Genomic DNA, 18849 nt, shown 5'->3' with positions numbered 1-18849 from the left:
TCTCTCCTGTAGGAGACTCAAAGGGGCTGAGTCTTGCCTTTCCCCACTCACAACAAACACCCTGTGAGGTAGGTGGGGCTGAGAGAGCTCCGAGAAGCTGTGACTAGCCCAAGGTCACCCCTCACGGGATTTTCAGGGCCAGGGGCATCTGGAGGTGGTTTGCCACTGCCGGACTCTGAGCACCAACCGGGGACTTTCCAGGTGGCCACCCACAGAAAGGCTGACCGAGCTGACCCCGTGTAGCTTCCAAGGCTGGGCCGGCCCACGCCAATCTCTTTACCCGGGTTGCGTTCGTCCTCCACGGAGCTCCAACTGCCACTGCCTGCGTCTAAACGGGGAGCCCCCGAGCCCCCAGGGCCAAACGTCCCAGACCGGACAGCAGCAGGCAGCCCCCAACTGCCCCCCACAGAAGGAATCCCAAGCAGGCGGGCAGGTTAAGACCATGATTGATTTTACTAAGTTCAAACCCAGGAGGGGGAAAGGGACAGCCAGAAGTGGGGCTGGTGGCCAAAAGGAGACAGTCCAGTGAGAGCAAGTGTGGGGGTGTCCCACCGGAGCACCAGCCCCCCCCCCGCCCTGCCAATAAATTAATTCATCTCCCCGCCCCCGCTCTTTCCTCATGATTGGCTCGGTGCAGGAGCTGGCCGTGTCAGGTGCGGGGGGTGGCTCCTCGCCCCGCCCTCTCCTGCCTGCGTTGCTCACAGGCCGCGGCTTCCGCACTCAGGCACTCAGGAAGAACTTCGAGTAGAACTTATTCATCTGCTCCAAGAAAATGAAGGTGAGGACCGTGTGGGGGCCGAGGCGGGCGTAGTAGGGGGTGAAGCCCTTCCACAGACTGAAGAACCCTTCGTAGCGGACCACCTTCATGAGCACGTCCTGCAGCCCGGACAGAGAGAAGCCGGGTGAGCTCCGGCCGCAGCAGAGGGCCCAGCCCAGCCCCATCCACCCCCTCCAAGGCTTGGGGGAGCACGGCCCCCCACTCACCAGCCCGTTCCGATACTCCGGCTTTCCATCTATCATCCGCATATTCTGGATCCTAAAGCCGGCCAGAAGCAGAGACAAAAAGAGAAACCCCCCAAAAAGGTGAGCGGCTCAGACCGACCCCTTGCCCTGGAGGCTCCAGGCTGGCAAAGCTCCCCCTCCCCGCCCAAATGGTTGCTTCCCAGCCCCTCCCCTTGGGGCACCAGGTACATGGGGGGGGGCCTCGTCTGCTGCCACCGCCTCCCACATTCACTGTGGCACAGCCTTGCCTGGTCTTGGCGATGTCGACGGGCATGGAGGCCGCCGTGGTCACCAACCCGCTGATCATGCTGGCACAGAAATGGCAGAAGATGTTGTCCCGGAAGTAACCTGAAAGGGGCGGAGAGGAGGCTGAACTGTGGCCCCCCGACTCACAGCGACCGCGTAGCAGCAGCTGTGGCTGCAGGCAGGACCGAGGCAGGGGCTGGGGGGAGGGGGGCCAGGGTCCCTTTGCCACCCAGGTGCCACCTGAGTCTCCCCACCTGGATACGGCACGACTTACCGGAGTCCAGTAAGAACTGCTTGGACTGGGAGTAGGAGGCCAGCTGGGCAGCGTTGACCACCACTGCCCGAGCCATGGTGGGCACACAACCCTGGGCGAGGCAGAAGAGAGCCGCCGTCAGGGCAGGAGGGCCTCCAGGAAGCCCGTGGGAGCCCTGTGCTCTCCCAAGGAGGGAGGGGTGGAGGGAGGGGCAGCAGCAATCTCCTCAGCTCCCCCTCCTCGGCCGCTCTAGCATAGCAGCAGAAGGGGGGGGGATTCCAGCTGAACTGCAGAGCCAGGAAAGGCCCCCTCGGAATCACCAGGGCTGCCAGATCCCCCTCTCTGTCCCCCCTCCCAGCTTCAACCTCTGTGAGCCCCAAGCACGTACTCTCCAGAGCGTGGGAACGCCCTCCTCGCGAGTAATCCTCAGCAGGGCATTGAAGACGTTTGTGTACCCTCTTCTTTGGTCCGCGGGGAGCCTGCAACAGAGACATTCCCTGGCACACGCCGCACGAGCAGGGGGGGCTCAGAACCGCTGGCAGGCCTCCCTTCCAGCCTCCGGTCACGGGCCCTGTCCGCACGACCCCCCCTCCCCCGCCCCACCCACCCACCTGCCATCAGCCGTCATCCGGATGAGCGCCACCTCGGCCGGCGTCCCCACGAAGGCACCCACAGCGCCCGCCGTCATCCCAATCAGCGCCTTGACGAAGAAGTTGGGGGGCCGCCCGTCCTCCCCCGTCAGCTTCTCAAAGAGGATGGTGTAGATGCCCAAGCGGGTGGTGGTGTAGGTGGCCTGGCGCAGGAGACCCGCAGACAGCCTGCCCAAAGAGCCGCACCGGTCAGGGGTGCAACGGGCACACCCCCAATTGCCGGCCCGTGATGCCAGTGGCGTAACTAGGCAAATTGGAGCCCTGGGCAAAACCTGCGTTTGATGCCCCCCAGGCGCGTGCCCGGTGCAATGCACCCCCCTGCTCCCCTTGTAGCTACGCCCAGTGGCATATCTAGGCAAACTGGAGTTTGGTGCCCCCCACCCCCATGGGCAGCCGCCCTCCCCCACTGTGTCCAAGCAATGATTTTTTATACCAAGTCGTTTCAAAGTCACCATCACATTATAGAACATCCCCCCACTCACAAATCTGAACACAGCAATGGGCCATGCCACACAGCAGAAATAATTTTTTTGGAAAACATTTTCGAAATGCTTTCAAAATGTTTTAGTACTGCTACAAAAACATTTTATGGTGTTGTATCCAGTCCCCCCAATTGGGGGAAACAGCATCACTTTCAATGTTGTTTAAACTGGGAACCCCAGATTCTCCCTTTAAGGTGGATTTAAAAGGAGAATCTGGGCTCCCTCGTTTAAACAAGCGATGCTGGAATCCACCCCCAAACAGCATCACTACCAATGGTGTTTAAACCAGGGAGCCCAGATTCTCCTTTTAAATCCACCTTAAAGGGAGAATCTGGGGTCCCCAGTTTCAACAACATTGAAAGAGATGCTATTTCCCCCCACCCTGAAACAGCATCACTTTCAATGTTTAAACTGGGGACCTCAGATTCTCCCTTTAAATCCATGGCAAAGAGGGGGGGGGATTTAAAAGGGAAATCTGGGGAAATTAGGGGGGGGGGTGCCTGCTGTCACAAGTGCAATTTTTAAGCTAGCAACACAAAACTTTCAGGGTATCTTTAGGAGACTCTCCTTATGATACCTCCCAGGTTTGGTGAAGTTTGGTTCAGGGGGTCCAAAGTTATCGACCCTCAAAGGTGTAGCCCCATCTCCTATAAGCTCCCAATGGAAACAATGGGGGATGGGGCACCCCCTTTGGGAGTCCATAAATTTAGACTCCCTGAACCAAACCTCACCAAACCTGGGTGATAGCATCAGGAGAGTCTCCCGAAACATCCCTGAAATTTTGGTTCTGCTAGCCTCTGCAGGCCAAAAACAGAAAAACACTGAAAATACAAAAAATCCCACAAACGAACCTGCAGTTTTTGCGCCCCTCACAAGGGGGTGCCCTGGGCAACTGCCCACTTTGCCCAATGGGAGGAACGCCTCTGCGTGCTGCTCTACTGGAGCCAGCAATTCAGCCCCCAAAGCGAACTCAGCCCTCCTGCCAGTCGGCAGCTCCGAGGGAGCAGACCATGGAGGAACTGAGGCGCAGGCCCCCACTCTCTGCCGCCCTCCCACCCACCCACCCTGCAGGCGCCCGTGGGAGCCTCTGCCAGGGAGCCTCTGCCGTCCCAAACTTTGCCCCCTGGCCCAAAGCGGCTGCAGGGAACGCGCCGGGCACATGAGGTGGAGTCGTGCCAGGTTCTCCCAGGGCCTCCATGTTGTTCCTTTGGAGAACAACTCGGGTGATCTTCGGCCCCTCCAGGCCTTATGAAACTCGGAGCAGGGGAAGAGAGACGGCCACTCCAAGGGCACCCCTACCCGGTATAGATGCCTCGCACGCCCTCCTTGCGGAGGATGCTGCCCACGGCGTGGAAACTTGTCTTGTACTCTCTCGTCTTGGCCCCTTCGCCACTCAGCTGCATGCGGTTCTTCACCAGGTCCAGGGGCTGCACGAAGACCGTGGCTGCCATGCTGGGGGGGGGGGGGGGGGGGGGGGGGGAAAAAGGGGGGGGGGGGAGAGGGGGGCGGGGGGGGGGGGGGGGCGGGGGGGGGGGGGGGGGGGGGCAGGGGGGAGAGAAACAGGAGTGTCAGAGAAGCAGGCCTGGGACATTAGGTGCCGTGGACCGCAGGTGGGAGAGTGCTGGTGGTGGTGGCCTTCCCAGAGGCCCCTGTGTGGCTGGACGGGGTGGGCCTGATCCAGCAGGGGTTCTCTGGCGTTCTGATGAGAGGCATGGGGGGCTGAGGCTCACCCCACACCCCAAGGGAGGCAGGCGCAGGACCAAGGCCGCGCTCCACGCCTGAGGCCCTGCAGCACGGACCCCCAGGGCCGCACCGTCGCTCCCTCCCCCTCGGGCGCTCCTCAAAGACCCGCAGGCGAAGGGGGTCCCAGCCACCCTTCTGTCCTCAACTGGGGCTGATGGGGCGGAAGGGGCACCGCCAGAGCAGCCTGGACTCGGGTTCGGAGGAGGGGTTAAGGGGTCAGCCTCGGATCTGCGGGGACCGGTTCGAATCTCCACTGGGGCCTCAGCCCAGCCTACCCCACAGGGTTCTTGTGAGGATGCAAGGCAAGCGGGTGGCAGCCCACGCTCAGCGCCCGCCCCCTGGCGGCCAAATCCAACCCCTGCGAAGGCCAGGCCGCCCCTCCGCCCACCACGCCGGGGCCACTCCGCAGCCCCCCCACCCCCCCGGCTTTCCCTCTGCAGGGGCGCCCGCGGGCGGGGGCGGCTGGGCGACCACCCAGGGCACCGGGGGCGGGGGCGTCACGTGCCGTCCCTGCAGGGCTCCCGGGGGGCGCGGCGGCGGGGGGAGGGGGCGGCGCTTACCCGGCCAGCCCCCCGAAGAGGAACTTGACGGACTTGGGGGAGGTCTTGGGCTTCCCGGCCGCCGCCGCCATGACGGCTCCGCTGCCGCCGGGACCAAGGTCACTCCGGGCCGGCGGGAGGGGCGGGGCCGGGATTGCGCGCGCAACCGGCCAGGGGCGCAGATCGGAGCCTCCGCCCGCCCCCTCTGATGGGCACGAGCGCAAGGCGGGGCCAGAGCAGCGCCTGCGCAGAAAATGTCCCCCCCCCCTCCGTCGACCCCAAGGAAGCTCCCTGCCCCGCCCGGCTGTGTGGGAGATGGGGGGGGGGGGAGTTGGGGTCCCTGCAGGGGAGGGACGGGGTGGGGGGTGGGCAGGCGGCGCCCTTCTCACGTGCACCTGCCCGGGCATGCCGGAGGGGGCGGGATCCGAGGCAGCACAGCCAAGGGCGGTGGGTGTGGGGGGGGGGGGCGTCAGGCCAGGACCGGCGTCTGGACAGCTCCCCGCGCGAGGCCGCCCGTCAGATGCAGCCGGCAGACACGTGCGCAAGAGGAGACGGCGCCGCTTTGGCACTCCAGATGCTATGGACTACAATTCCCATCAGCCCCTGCCAGCATGGCCAATTGGCCATGCTGGTAGGGGCTGATGGGAATTGTAGTCCATCACATCTGGAGTGCCAAAGGTTCGCCACCGCATCATAAACATGAACACGGATGTTGCTCGTTGTGTTCAGCTGCTGGACGCGCGCTAAGCCTGCATTTTCCAGCGATCAATGTGCATAGTTGGGCGATGCTCTTCCGTGGGTGACAGCCGGGCCCAACACGCGTCGCTCGACCCACGTGCTCGCGGGGCGGCTGGCGGGCTCTGAGCCGGGGGGTCCGCGCGCGTGCCCGGGATGCAGCAGGCCGGGCGCCGGGAGAACACGGCCCCACCGCGCCCAGGTCGCCGCTGCCGTCGAGGGGCAGGTCTAGGGCGGCCTCCGCCTCTTCTCCTTCCGCCCTCCGGACCAGGCGCCCGGCGGGGGAGCCGAGGAGGAGGAGGAGCCGCGGCCGTCTCGCGAGATCTCCCAGCCATGTTGCAGCGGAGGGGCTTGTAAACAGACGGGGAGGCCGCCCACCCGCCCGCCCGTCCAGCCCGCCTGTTGCCCGCAAGGAGCCCCCTCCGAGCCCGGCTCAGAAAGAGGGCGGGCAGCGCCCCCCGCCCCTCCCGGCAAGGTGAGTGGCCCGAGCCAAGGGGCGCGGGGGTGGGGGGCGCACAGCCGCCCTGCCCCCTCCCTGACCTACATCCTGGGACGCCCCAGAACGGAGGGGGGGGCTGTCGAGCTGGGCCCTCCCCGGAGAGGAGTCCAGCAGGGTGGGGCTGCTGCCTCTGGCCGGGGGCGGGACTAAGATCTGCTTTGCCAGCCCCGCAGGGTGGGACAGCAGCAGAGGACCCTCTGTCCCGCCCCCCCGCCCCCTTGGAGACAGGCATCTGGTGTTGACTTGCGTCAGGAAACCGGATGTGCCTGGGGGGGAGGTGGCGCCCCAGACTGGGGACTGGGGAGGGCTGGCGTGCCGTGCCCAGGTGCAAGAGGAAGCCCCCCCCCCGTCAGTGATGTTGCATGGGGGTGGGGTGGGGGGTCTCGTGCTGCGGGCTTCCTCCCCGCAGTCTGCCAGGGCCAAGGGCACAATCTGGGGCATCCCGTAGTAGAGCCCTTTGCTGCAGCCAGGCGTCCTCCTCTGACCCATCCAAGGTTGCCAGGGAGGGGAGAGGCTGGCCCCTTTTTACTGGGGGGGATCCTGATTGTGAAGGGGGCCCCAAAAGCTCCAGGTTTCCTCTCCCCTTTGCCCTGCTAGTCGCAGGGGGCAACGCCTAGGGCTGCCCTTGCCCGACCCCCCTCCCCCACGCAGCCCCCGTCTCCCGCAGAGGGCCAGTGAATTGGCAGCTCCTGCCCAGTTCGTGTACCAGTTTGGGCCTTTGCCCCCTCCCAGCGGCTCCTGGCTTGTCTGCGCTTCTTCCCCCAGCCTGGCTGCCAAGAGACCCCGAGAGTCTGGAGCTGTCACGGAGGTGTTGTCTTTAAGGTGCTGCGAGACTCTTGTGACTTTGGGTGCCCTGGACTGCCCCCCCACCCCCGGCTGCCCCTCTGAAATCTTCCCTGGTGGGATGCGCTTCCGGGCCCGGCCATGAACCCAGGGGGCACGTCGAAGAGCCTTTAATACAGACCGCAGCAGAGATTCAAACCTGCCTTTGTCGGGGTAAGTAGGGCTGGGGTTGAGATGGTCAGTTGGGTGGCCTTGGATGCGGAGACACCTCCTCCCGCCCTCCTGTCGCAAGCGCCCTGGCTGCTCTCTGGCCCCTGCCCTGCCCTCTGGCCCGGATGAGGAATGCCGCCTGCATTTGCCCTCGGAGGTGCTGGTGTAGGGAACGGGCAAGGAATGTGCCAGGGGGCCCATGCCAGAGAGGGAAAGGGGCTGAGGGGAGTGGCTGCCAGGGAGACGGGGGCTTGATGCTGGCGATGTGCCCCTCTCTTGTGGGGCAAAGCGTGGCCTGCTGGCCCCGAGTCTTCCTATTCAGCTGCTTTTGCATCATAGGCTGACCTGAAGGAGCTGCCGGCCCCCTTTTGCTGCCTTCCAGATCCAAATTCCCAAGACAAGGTGCCCTGTTGGGGCAGGAGGCCTGCATTCTCTGGTTCTCCCTGCCTCTCACAACAGCCCTGTGATGTAGGTTAAGCTGAAAGGGAGTAACTGCCTCCGGTCACCCAGTGATGGTGACGAGGGGGCTGGGAGCCGCAGGACGGTGGCAGGATCTGGGACGTGGCAGCTTAGAAATTCGCCTCTGCAAAAATAAACTCTACTTCGGGAGTCGTCATATGACAGCCCCATGCCTGTTTGTGCCTCCGGGCACGCGTGGGAGCGGAGGGCGGCTCCCTTGCCGAGCCTGAACTCTCTGCCCACTAGCCCCCATCCTGCGTTTGGATCCCCCCTCCTTTATTCTTCCTTCCAGGGTGTTTGAGACCCACCCGTGCATAATTTCTGTTAGCCTTAGCACGCACTCGCACCCCCCCTCTGCAACTGAGTAATCAGATTCTAATTCCTGCCTGCAAACCAGCCTTAGACGGGCTGCTAAAAAAACTGTTTTCAGCAGTGGCGTAGGAGGTTAGGGGCTCGTGTATCTCATCTGGAGGAACTGGGTTTGATTCCCAGCTCTGCCGCCTGAGCTGTGGAGGCTTATCTGGGGAATTCAGATTAGCCTGTACACTCCCACACACGCCAGCTGGGTGACCTTGGGCTAGTCACAGCTTCTCGGAGCTCTCTCAGCCCCACCCACCTCACAGGGTGCTTGTTGTGAGGGCGGAAGGGCCAGGAGATTGTCAGCCCCTTTGAGTCTCCTGCAGGAGAGAAAGGGGGGAATATAAATCTAAACTCTTCTTCTTCTTTAATTTAGGTTTTACACATTTGTAGCCGTTCTGTTTTTTGTTTGTCTGGGGTTGTTACATCTCATGGTCCATTTCCAAAAAAGCTGGGGTGCGGTGGGAGTTCTCTCTGGCTCAGAGGCTTCCTCCTCCCAGGACTGAATCCGTGGCAGTGAGCTTCTTGCTGGGGAGGGGGGAGCGTTCTGCCCTTATCTCCAGACCCCCACCTTCTATTCTGCTTGGGGAATAGTTCTGCCCTGCCCTCCATCTTTCCTCCTTTTGTGCCTTCCCTGCAGGAGCCTCCTGCTGGAAGAATCTTGCCTGGCAGCCACGATGAACCCTCTTCCCGTGGCGGCTCTGATCCTGCTCGTCTGCCTGCTTGTGGTCCTCCCAGCCGCAAAGGGCTACATCCACGCTGTAAGTGCCCCGGCCTTGGTGTTACGGCCCAGATCAGCCCCAGAGAAGAAGTCCACGAGTGGCCGTGCGGCCGGCCTTGGCAAAGAGCCTTTGGTGTCTGAGCCCACGCTCTGGTCACCCCGAACCCACGAAGCTGCCTTGGACCAAGTCAGCCCACCCGTCGACTCCACCTCATTCCTGAATGTTCTGATTTCTCCCCTTCCTGGCAGTGAATAATAGAGCTGGTGTTTTTATTCTGTTTCCTTGACATCTTGTGCAGAGAACCGCATTTTGCAGGGCTCTCGGGTTCAGTCTGTGGGGAGAAGGGGCGGGGCAGGGTGGGGCAGAGAGCCTGCTGATTGACGAAGGCTCCCGGCGACCCAGTGGGCAGCCAGCGAAGGGTGGGAGGGCCCTGCCTAGAGGTCAGGAGTGGGCCGGGAACTACTCTTATAGCTGGAGCTCAAGAGGGAGGCTGCGGAGGCTGGCAGGGACCGGGCTCTGGTGAGCAGGAGGCTCCCTGCCCCTGTTGCCGACTGCCTGCCTTGGATGGCTGTGCCCGTTTCCCCTCAGATGTCCGGCCACAACTCCAGCATGGACTTCTCTGACTTGCCTGCCAACTTCGGGAGACCGCTGCCACTCGAGGGACTCCTGGTGGGTATCCGAAAACATGGGGGGGGCAGGGCTCCCCCCACCCTGGTCTCCTCCGCAGGGGGCGTGGCTGGCTGGCACGTGAGGGCTGGGGCCACTTGGGCTGAGTCTCTCTCCCACTGCGCCTCCAGGGAATGCTGGTGGAAGCCAAACCCACCAACGCCTGCCTGCCGATCGAGGGCCCTCCGGAGCCTGCCAACGCAAGCGGCTTCATCGCTCTCGTCCGGAGATATGATTGCCACTTTGATACCAAGGTGGGGTGACCTGGGGGGGGGGGATTTCAGTGGAGGGGAGGGTTAGGGCTAGACCCCCCAGTGTCCCCAAGGGGGGTTTCTCTGGGCAGTGCCCCGCTGCCAAGGCCAGCCACCCGAGAAAGGCCCAGGGTTGAAGCGAGGGCCCTCTGTGTGCTAATTATTTTATTTATTTATTTATTGTTTAGTTTTATATACTGCCCTATCCCCAAAGGGCTCTAATTATGCGCCTCCTTCCCTGAAATGTATGGGTGGGGTGGAGAATGGTGCCTCTGAGAATGGGCAGGGTTCCTTCCTCTCTCCGCTGGCCGTGGGTGCGAGTCCTTCTGAGTTCCTGCTCTTCCTCCCCATAGGTGTATCACGCCCAACAGGCTGGGTACGCGGCCGTGATTGTGCACAATGTCGGTTCCGACGGTCTGCTTCACATGGTCTGGGATGACGGTGCGTGAGTGGAAAGGAAGGGGCGGGCCCTGGACACGCCAGGCGCCTCCGAGTCCCTCCGCCCTCCCCGGGCCCTCCTGACCCGCAAACTCTCTGGCTCCTGTTTCCTCCAGAGGACCTCCGCAAACTCATCACCATCCCTTCCGTGTTCATTGGTGAAAGGGCAGCCAACTCCTTGCGCAGCTTCTTCACTTATGAGAGAGGGTAGGAGCTACTGCCGGGGGGTGGGTGGGGGTGCTGGCTTAGGGGTCCCAGTCCTGCGTGGGGATTCTGTCCCTTGTTTATCATTTCCTTGCTTCCTTTTCTATGCCCCACTTTTCCCCCCGGTGGGGACCCAACGCGGCTTCCATCATTGTCTCCTTCATTTCATCCTCACAACAACCCTGTGAGGTTGGTCAGGCTGAGCAAGTATGCCTGGCCCAAGGTCACCTACTGAGTTTCCATGGCAGAGGGAGGCTTTGGGCCTGGGTCCCCCAGAACTCAACTGAGCCCTCTGAGCCACCGTATGCCGCTGGCTCTCCCTCAGTTGTTATGGTAGCGGCTCAGGAAGATCATTATCCACAGTCATTTCCAGCTCCCCTCATGTGATAAAAATAACAGTCCAGATCAGAGCACACTTTGCATGCATGTCTCCGTTCTGGGGAGTTTTTGCATCTCCAACGCCCCTGCTGAGGAAATTCCCCGGGCATCTTCTGCTGCCGCCTCCTTCAGAGAGCTGAGCTGGCTGCCCAGTTTGGATTTATATCCCCCTTTCTCTCCTGTAGGAGACTCAAAGGGGCTCACAATCTCCTTGCCCTCCCCCCCCTGACAACAAACACCCTGTGAGGTGGGTGGGGCTGAGAGAGCTCCGAAAAGCTGTGACTAGCCCAAGGTCACCCAGCTGGCGTGTGTGGGAGTGTCCTCTTCGTCCTCCTTCCTAGGGCTGCTTTAGCTCTTCAGGGATCTCTGCACCATCCTTCCTATTCTTTATGTGCAAGCTGGTAACAATCCCAGAAAGTGGGGGGGGGGGGCTTGTGAGGGAGGGGGGGCAGCTGCAGTGGGCCATGTCCAGGTGAGCCTGACTTTGCCCTCCCCCTTCCTAGGGCTCACGTCGTCCTGATTCCAGAGTACATCTTCCCTTTGGGCTATTACCTCATCCCTTTCACGGGCGTGGTGGGCATCGTTATCGCTGTGATGTGTACCATTCTGGTGAGTCCCGCCATCCCTCTGGGGGTGCGTGTGTGCGTGGCCGTGGCCTGCCGTTGTCTCAGAGTGTGGAGGGCCGTAGCCAGAGGTGGGATCCAACCAGTGCTCACCACTTCTCTAGAAGTGGTTACTAATTTTTCCTGAGTGCCGAGAAGGGGTTGCTAAAGCAACCTCCCTGCCCAATAGGGACTAGAGGTATGTGTGTGCAGCGGCGCCACTGTTTGAATCCCACCACCATCGGAACCTGTTATTAAAAATTTTGGGATCCCACCACTGGCTGTAGCTGAGCGGCGCTTGGGTAGCTGTGCTTTGGCCTCTGATTGGAGGCTTCTGTGGGGGGGGCTATAGGCAGAGAGAGTCGGGGGGGCGCGTTATTTGGAGTTTCCCAGCTCAGCCCTCACAGAGGAGTTCCTCTGGCCCAGCAGGGGGGAAGCTCTGATGCTTTGCCAAAGGAGGGTGAGGTGCGAGTCAAATGAGATAAGACAAAACAAGTGTCTCCTGGAAGTCCCCAACAGAGATAGGAAGGCAATCGCCCCTCTCTGCCCCGCCCCGCCCCCCCCCCCCCGGCTAAAATATCACACATTTATCTGATCCTCCTTTTAAGTAGACAGCCGGCTGCACATCTTGTGGCATGGAGTTCCACAACCCAGTTCCGCGTTGTCCTTTCTTTTGTCTGCCTGGAGCCTAATGCCGGTCAGTTCTGCCGGCTGGCCTCCACTTCCGCGTGAGGTGGGGACATTTTGTCCCAGGCGCTTCGGTGTGGGTGAGCTGTTTCACACATTACAGCACAGCAAACCCAGGGTGACTGCCGGAGGCCTCCACCACAAGAAACCGCACCGGGCCGGCCTTCCTGGGGCATTTGTTTGCAGACTGTCTGCACTTTGACACTCTTGTGTTGTTGTGAGTCAGCTTTAAACATTTTCCAGAGCGCATCTGCAGTGTGTGGGGGAGGGGGGAGGGGAGGGGGGGTCCAGGGCCTGGGAATGCTGCCAGGGAACCCGGCCCAGACCGACCCGGGAATCCTCCTCCCCCTCCTCTCCCCGCTGGGCAGATTGTGCGCTGCGTTCAGCACCGGAAGCGGCTCAGGAGGAACCGGCTGTCGAAGGACCAGCTGAAGAAAATCCCCATCCACAAGTACAAGAAAGGTGAGAGGGGCTGGGGGGGGGGGGGGGGGGGGGGGGCCGGGGGGGGGGGGGGGGGGGGGGGGGGGGGGGGGTCTTGGTCATGCGCTGCTGATGCTCATCTGGCCCCGAATGAGCCCAGCCAGAGGATGCCCCCCCCCCCCAAGTCTCCTCTCCTTCTCAGTTTTGTGCCAGGGATTCCTGTGTGAGCCACACCTCCTATTTGGCACTGGGGTGGGGGTGGGGGCTGTGTGTAGGTGCTGTACTGAGCAGCCAAACAGGGCAGGTGAGAATTTGGGGGGGGGGGCCCTACTGGAAGCCCCTGGTGGTTCCTGGAAGTGACTGCAGGGGTTGGGGGGGTACAGAAGGGATTTGCTTTGCTGAAGGGGAAGGATCTGAAAAGTGGGGGGAAGTCTATACTGGATGCTTGCAGCTGTTGTGCGGGGTGTCTGGTGCCGGCAAGGGGGGGGGCAGGCCGTGTCCCCTCCTGCCTCTGCAGTGCCCCCTTTTCCCCAGCAGAGGGGGGCCTTGCAGCTGCACACCTTCCCCCTCCCCCCACTCCGCCTGTTCCCGCCAAAGCCACTTCCTTCCCGGATTGGGGGGGGGGAGTGGGGAGCGCGACTTCTTTGCCTCGGGCCCCTTCGGTGTTTTTTCCACGCCCCCGCCTTAGCTCCCGTTGTGGGGGAGGGGAAAGTTCGCCTGCCTATATTGGGGGGGGGGTCCTCCGTTCTGCCTGTCTGCGGGTGGCAGGGGGTCTACCCTTGCACGCATGCCGCTTCCCCCCACCCCCCAGCAAGAAGCGAGGGGTGGTCAGGCGGAGTTCTCCCTCCCCTGGCAGTTAGTGCCCAAGAGCCGGCTGGATGGGAGCGGCTTGCCAGAGGCCCCCTCCTCTCCCCTCCCGGCAGCCTCCTTGAGTTGGGGGCCAGCGGAACTCCCGGCCTCTTCTCGGCGATGCCCCGCCCCTTTTCCCCGCAGAGGCAGCCGGCGCTGGGTTCCTGCTTGGGCCCCTCTGTCGAGCCCTCCTGCGGACTGGGGGGTCTCGCCCCGGGGGGGCATTTTCCGCCGCGTGGGATCGTGGTGGGCTGCCTGGTGCGCAATTCGGGGGTCCATCAATGAACCCTCCCCCATTGTAGAATTCTAGAGACGGGGGGAGCCAGGAGAAGAGACCCGGCTCCGCAGACCCCGCAGCTCCTGGGTCCTGGCGGGGTGGGGAGTGGCGCTGGGGGACGGTAGCCACTAGGCAGGGCTGCCTCCTCCCCGCCGCCGGCTGTCCTCGCCTCCCGCCCTGGCTGGGCCGGCCCCCTCCGCCCCTCCCCGCCCCCGGGCTGACGAAGAGCCGGGAGGAAGCGGCTGGCCCCGGAGCCGCCGCCGTTTGCCTTATAAGGCCTTGCCGAGCGAGCCTGCGAGGAGCCGCCGACCGCTTCCCTTCCCCTCCCGGCCCAGCCTGGCCCGCCCGCCTGCCCGCCCGCCTTCCTGTTTGGGCAGCCCAGCCCTCCCCCCCCCACACACACCTTGCCAGGAGGAGAGGGATGCAGCCCAGGTCCAGCCCCCCAGCCCAGCCCCAGCGCCGCCTGCCTGCCTGCCTAGCTGCCCGTGCCCTCAAGGAAGGGCCGCCCCGGGGCAGTTTTGCCAGTTGGCAGGGTGGCACCCACAGAGAGCCCTGCTGGGACACGCCCAGCTGGCATGGCGGGAAAGGCGCGCCTGCAGATAAGGGGGCCCCAGGCCAGGAAGTCTTTTGTGTGCCACGCCGGCCAACGCCTCGCCTTGATGGGCAGCCTGCCGCGGGGTGCCTGCAGAATGGGAGTCGCCTCCCGGGGATAGCCGGGCCAGGGCAGCGCGTGTGGCAGGCCCAGGCAGAGCGTGTGGCAGCAGTCTAGCCTTGCTGTTCTAGCAGGCTGTTTGTCAGGCTACGTAAAGTCCCAATGAAGTGTTCTGCAGCCACAATCCTGGCCATCTCGATGCTTCCTGACCCACCAGTGTACGGGCACACAGACGCCTTCGCTGCAGCACATGAAGAGAGCCAGAGGAAGCCCTGGGATACGGGAGGGGGCTTCTGCAGGAGTGTGCCCTGTTTCCTGGGCAGGGGGCTTTCCTATCCGCCGCAGCCTGATCCTTCTTCCGGGAGGTGCTGTTGGGGTCCAGACCTGGCCCCCTCTGTGTTCTGCTGCTGGGGAGCCCCCTTCTCTCTGCAGGTTGTTGGGGAGGGGGGAGCGCGTAGCCAAACCCCTAAACACGAGCCACCACGGAGTCCCTTCCAGTAAGAACCCTCTGAGTTTGTACAACCGCCAAGACGTTAAAAACTAGGCCAGAGCAAGGCCTGGTCTCCCCCAGTGTTTTCAAGTCCAGCTGTTCTGCTTAGCTGCCAGAAACATGTGAAGACATCCCCCCCCCCCCCCCGTGCACACGCCCGGAACACGGAGGAGGCCTCTTCCCCAGGTTGGGGGGTCTGTGCCGGCACACGGCCACGTCTGAAGCAGCTGCCCCATGGCAGGAGGGGGGGTGAAGCTGAGAGGCTCTCTCTGCCTCGTCAAAAGTTAGATTGGAATCCTGCAGCGCTAATATGGGGGGCGGGGAGGTGGGGGGTGAGCTTTCAATAGTCAACGTTCCCTTCATCAGAGCTCCGGCTCTCAAACCCAGATGCACCCCCCGCCCCAAATCTTGGGGGTCTCTAAGGTGCTCCTCCTGCACACGAATTGAGCCCGTTTTGCTGCAGACGAGCACAGCTGCTCCCAGAAACGGACCGTGAGGAACGGCTTGGGGTGCTCCCGACCTCCCCAGCAGCGGCCAGGACAGTGGGAGGGGGCCGTTGGGGGGGGGGCACAGCTGGCAGGAGTGGGTCTGAACTGGGACCAGTGCTTGCTGCAGCAGCCTCGTTCTTCCCTCCCCCGCCCAGGAGACGAGTATGACGTCTGCGCCATCTGCCTCGAGGAGTATGAGGACGGAGCCCGGCTGCGTATTCTGCCCTGCTCTCATGGTAAGCGGCTGGGGGCGGGGGCGGGCAGCCAGCCAGCCAGCAGCCCCGCAGGCCAGCAAGGGGGCTGGAAGGGGGCACTGTGGCCGGACCAACTAGCCCTGCGGAACTGGCGCTGCTGGCAAGGGGCAGCTCTCCCACACAGGTGCCCAGGCCAGAGGAGGACAGAAGCTCCACACCTGGTTGCCCCCTTGTGTCCCAGAGCCACCCGGGGTGGGGGGTGCAAGGGATGGAGTGGGGCAAGGCTAGACACTTACTTTGGCTCGGGTGTGGGGGGGGGGGTTAGCCTCTGGGTGTGGCCATGTAGGCTGTGGTCTCATCCTGCCCCCCAGCACCACGGGAATAAGAGTGGCCTGCCTCGCAAGGATATTGGGAAGGCAGATCCCTCTGACCATGTGCAGGAGGCAAGGCTGCCAGGCCGGAGGAGTCGCTGCACTGTTGATTCCCCCCTCCCTCCCTCCTTCCCTCCCTCCCCCCACAGCCTATCACTGCAAGTGTGTGGACCCCTGGCTGACGCAGACCAAGAAGACCTGCCCGGTGTGCAAGCAGCGCGTGATCCGCTCTCCCGAGGACTCTGACTCAGAAGGCGAGGAGGGGGGAGCGGAGCGGCCCCCTGAAGAGGAGGAGGAGGACTCTGAGCGCACCCCCCTGCTGCGCCCCTCCCCCTCAGCGGCCCTGAGCCCCTCCTTTGGCAGCATAGCCCAGCCCCCCACTGCCCGCTTGGGGGAGGAAGATGAGCAAGGACCCAGCACCCAGGAGAGAGGGGCTACCCAAGCCCCCCCATGGCCACTGCGGGTCTAGCCCTTTCTGCCCCACTATTCTCTGCTGACCCGAACAGGGACCCTGGGCTTTTACCACTGAGCTTCCAGTATATTTTAACCTTTTATCGAGGGTGGTGGTGGGGGTGTGAGGGAACTAGCAATTGACCCTCTTGGGGAGAGGAAGAGGAAATGGGGGGCTTCCAAGCACCCTGTGTGGGCACCAGGCAACCTTTGTTCCCCTGCCCTGTCTTCCCAAGTAGGGGAAAGTGGGATGGCCCCCCTCCTCCTGTTTCCAAACTGGGGGGGCTCCTGAATGGAGTTGAACCAGCGAGGGAGTGGGGAGAGCCATGAGTGTGACTGAAAGGGAAAATGAGGCCCACCCAGGCCCTGAGCAGAGCTTTGTGAGAGGGCTCGTGGGGAGTGGAGCCCGGTTGTGACTGTGCACCATGTTTTTGGACAGCGGCTCTGCTTTCGCCCAAAGGATACTGGAGTTTCTGAACCTTGCAAACTCACATAACTACCGTGCCCAGGGCCTTTAGAGCCCCGTTGCGGTGCCGGCTGCCTCCTCAGCCCCATTTGTGTTGTTGGACTTCCTGCAGTTTTCCTTCCAGGTTTGGCCAAGAGGAGGAAGGGCAGACTCTTGTCCCTCCCTCTGGCAAAATTAGCTGAACTCAAAACCTCCCCCTTCGCCCTTGGAGAGCGGCCATCTCCACAGCACCAGGAAGTACAGGCCTGGTGGCTCCAGGCGCAGGTGCCCTGAGTGGGCCCACCTGGTGGGGGTGGGGGGTAGACTGGACTTTCCCATGAACAGGAAGTGGGAACGATCCTTCTGATATGCCATTTTCAGCCCTCTGTCCTGGAGTTCAAACCCCCCCCCCCTTGAATCTTTCTTGTACCCCCGCCCCCCTGGACCAGGTTGTGCTGCTGTCCCATCCAGGAACAGGGCAGTAGCTGCCGCAGCCTTCCTTCGCCTTCTACGGGATGCGCGGGGGGGGGGGGGTGGATTGTCTCTGTGATGTCTGACTGTAGAGGTTTCTTCTGGAGCTGCCATTTGGGGGAGGGGGTCTGGGGGTCTCTGTCCGCCCCCAGAGCTTTTGTATGCACACTTTTGTCCGCGGGAGGACGGTCCTTCCAGTCTACACTGTAACCTATTAAAAGGGAGTTGGTTTAAACAGGACGGCCTCAGCTGGTTTTTACTTAATGGCACTTTCTTAGCTTCCTCTTCTGAGTTCTTGCGGGGCGGAGGGGCAAGGAAACGACTGGGTGGCGGGGGCTCTTGGTCGTGTGGCACCCTGCCAGGCCAGTGACCTTTCACCTCCAACACGCCCCCTGGACTCTTCAGGACATGCTCCGAGGCCTCGTTTGGGCTTCGGGCACCCCCTCCCCCCACACCGGAAAGAGCCACGGGCAACCTGCTCTCTCAGCCCCACAGAAAGAAGCCGCAGCTGACTCAATCTGTATGTTTACCAGCATGGAGGGTTCCCACCTTCTGGACTTTGGGCCTCACCTTGGGCAGGTGAAGGACCCGCCCAGCTACAGAGGCACCACCCCTCCCACACCCTGCGGCCACAGAAGGCCAAGCAACCGCCCCGTCTTCCCTCCCTGGTAGCGGCTCCATCCCTGTTTTGCCCTCACAAACATCCTACCGTGTTAAAGACTCCGCCTAGGCAGGAAGTCCTATGGCCGGGGGGGGGGGGGGGGGTACTGTGGGCAAAAGCATGCCTGGGGGGAGGCTGAGCAACACGGGTGGTGGCCCTTACCCCAAAGACGCAACAGTCTCTATGACCTGCCAGCTATGCCTCACGCAGCGCACCGGGCCCTCTAGGGAACACACAACCCATTGTTCTGATCGCAACAAGCGACCTTATCTTGCCAAAAGCCCCCCCTGTTTCCTAATGTCAATTGTTCTACCCTGAAACAAGGAAGAGGGAGCTACTGACATTTTAATCCACTTGGGGCAATTTTGAGGCATGGCTCACTTCAGCACAGCCGCCGCACTGTGGCCACATTCGGGCCTCCGCTTCACCAAATACAGACACCACCGGCAGCCAGCCAACTGTAGTCTCTGGCAGAGAAGGGCAGTGTGCCTACAGGTGAGCCACAGCTGTGGAGCTTCCCGGGTCACCTGTGGGCTCCAGCAACCCAGGAGACCCCCTCTCCCCCCACCTAAATGACGAATACCTTAGAATTCAATTCTCCTATTTTTGCATTGGTTCCAATATAGCCTCTTTAACTGAAAAACTACACTTTGCAAATAAACCAGAAAAATCGCAAGGCAGCACAAGGGATTCCGTGGAGGAAAAATGGCAAAGGGGAGCAGGGCGCAGAGGGCCGGGGCATGGGGCTAGAAAAAAACTATAGAAAGGGGGCAGGGAGAGGCCACAAGTGGGCGGTAGGGCTGGAATTAGGCGGCGATCCGTCCCCAAACTCCCTGGTGGCAAGCGGGGGGGGCGGCATCCCCCGGCAGCCACCGCCAACTTGGGACATTCCTGACACACCCGCTCCACTTCAGTAGTACCACAAGTGGGTCAGCAGAGGAAGGGCATCGCTAACACTGGGACCCTCCGCAAGTGGTTGGCCATCTCAAAAAGAATTCCTCCTGCTGACGTGCAGCCCCCGTGGACTTCTCTCTCTCCTTCCCCATCACGAGGACTATCGCTGCAGGGGGAACACAAGGAGGCATCACCACCACCGCTCGGGGGACGTGGCCCCCCCCCCCCCCCCACCGTCCTGTCCCGATGGGATGAGCCAGACTCCAGGGGCGCCAGACTCC

The 18849-nt window shown here is 62.4% G+C and overlaps 2 protein-coding genes across 2 annotated transcripts; one reads left to right on the top strand and one right to left on the bottom strand.

The window, feature by feature from the left end:
* Positions 1 to 434: 434 nt before the first annotated feature.
* SLC25A11 (solute carrier family 25 member 11) lies at positions 435 to 5122 on the bottom strand. The gene is made up of 8 exons (XM_048517009.1): positions 4937 to 5122; positions 3933 to 4085; positions 2113 to 2319; positions 1890 to 1980; positions 1523 to 1613; positions 1251 to 1350; positions 985 to 1036; positions 435 to 876 (listed from the first exon to the last, which is right to left on the bottom strand). Exons 1-8 carry the CDS (start codon positions 5005 to 5007, stop codon positions 721 to 723), a joined length of 921 nt encoding a protein of 306 aa, XP_048372966.1. The 5' UTR covers positions 5008 to 5122; the 3' UTR covers positions 435 to 720.
* Positions 5123 to 5584: 462 nt separating this feature from the next.
* On the top strand, positions 5585 to 17248 carry LOC125444537 (E3 ubiquitin-protein ligase RNF167-like). Its single transcript, XM_048517011.1, has 11 exons — positions 5585 to 6125; positions 6972 to 7145; positions 8599 to 8719; positions 9269 to 9349; positions 9478 to 9600; positions 9951 to 10038; positions 10152 to 10242; positions 11121 to 11226; positions 12275 to 12368; positions 15238 to 15318; positions 15797 to 17248. Exons 3-11 carry the CDS (start codon positions 8636 to 8638, stop codon positions 16114 to 16116), a joined length of 1068 nt encoding a protein of 355 aa, XP_048372968.1. The 5' UTR covers positions 5585 to 6125; positions 6972 to 7145; positions 8599 to 8635; the 3' UTR covers positions 16117 to 17248.
* The last annotated feature ends 1601 nt before the right edge of the window (positions 17249 to 18849 follow it).

Source organism: Sphaerodactylus townsendi, linkage group LG15 (genome assembly GCF_021028975.2).
Source record: "Sphaerodactylus townsendi isolate TG3544 linkage group LG15, MPM_Stown_v2.3, whole genome shotgun sequence".
Taxonomy (NCBI): domain Eukaryota; kingdom Metazoa; phylum Chordata; class Lepidosauria; order Squamata; family Sphaerodactylidae; genus Sphaerodactylus; species Sphaerodactylus townsendi.
The sequence above is the reverse complement of the archived record's forward strand: the minus strand, read 5'-3'. Positions and strand labels throughout refer to the sequence as shown.

Excerpts from the sequence above, each read along its gene's own strand:
- SLC25A11 (XM_048517009.1), bottom strand. The coding sequence starts at position 5,007 with ATGGCGGCGGCGGCCGGGAAGCCCAAGACCTCCCCCAAGTCCGTCAAG. Across the intron at positions 4,086-4,936 it reads CTCTTCGGGGGGCTGGCCGG|CATGGCAGCCACGGTCTTCG; the intron begins GTAAGCGCCGCC and ends CCCCCCCCCCAG. Across the intron at positions 2,320-3,932 it reads GTGCGAGGCATCTATACCGG|GCTGTCTGCGGGTCTCCTGC; the intron begins GTAGGGGTGCCC and ends CTCTTTGGGCAG.
- LOC125444537 (XM_048517011.1), top strand. The coding sequence starts at position 8,636 with ATGAACCCTCTTCCCGTGGCGGCTCTGATCCTGCTCGTCTGCCTGCTT. Across the intron at positions 8,720-9,268 it reads CAAAGGGCTACATCCACGCT|ATGTCCGGCCACAACTCCAG; the intron begins GTAAGTGCCCCG and ends GTTTCCCCTCAG. Across the intron at positions 11,227-12,274 it reads CTGTGATGTGTACCATTCTG|ATTGTGCGCTGCGTTCAGCA; the intron begins GTGAGTCCCGCC and ends CCCGCTGGGCAG.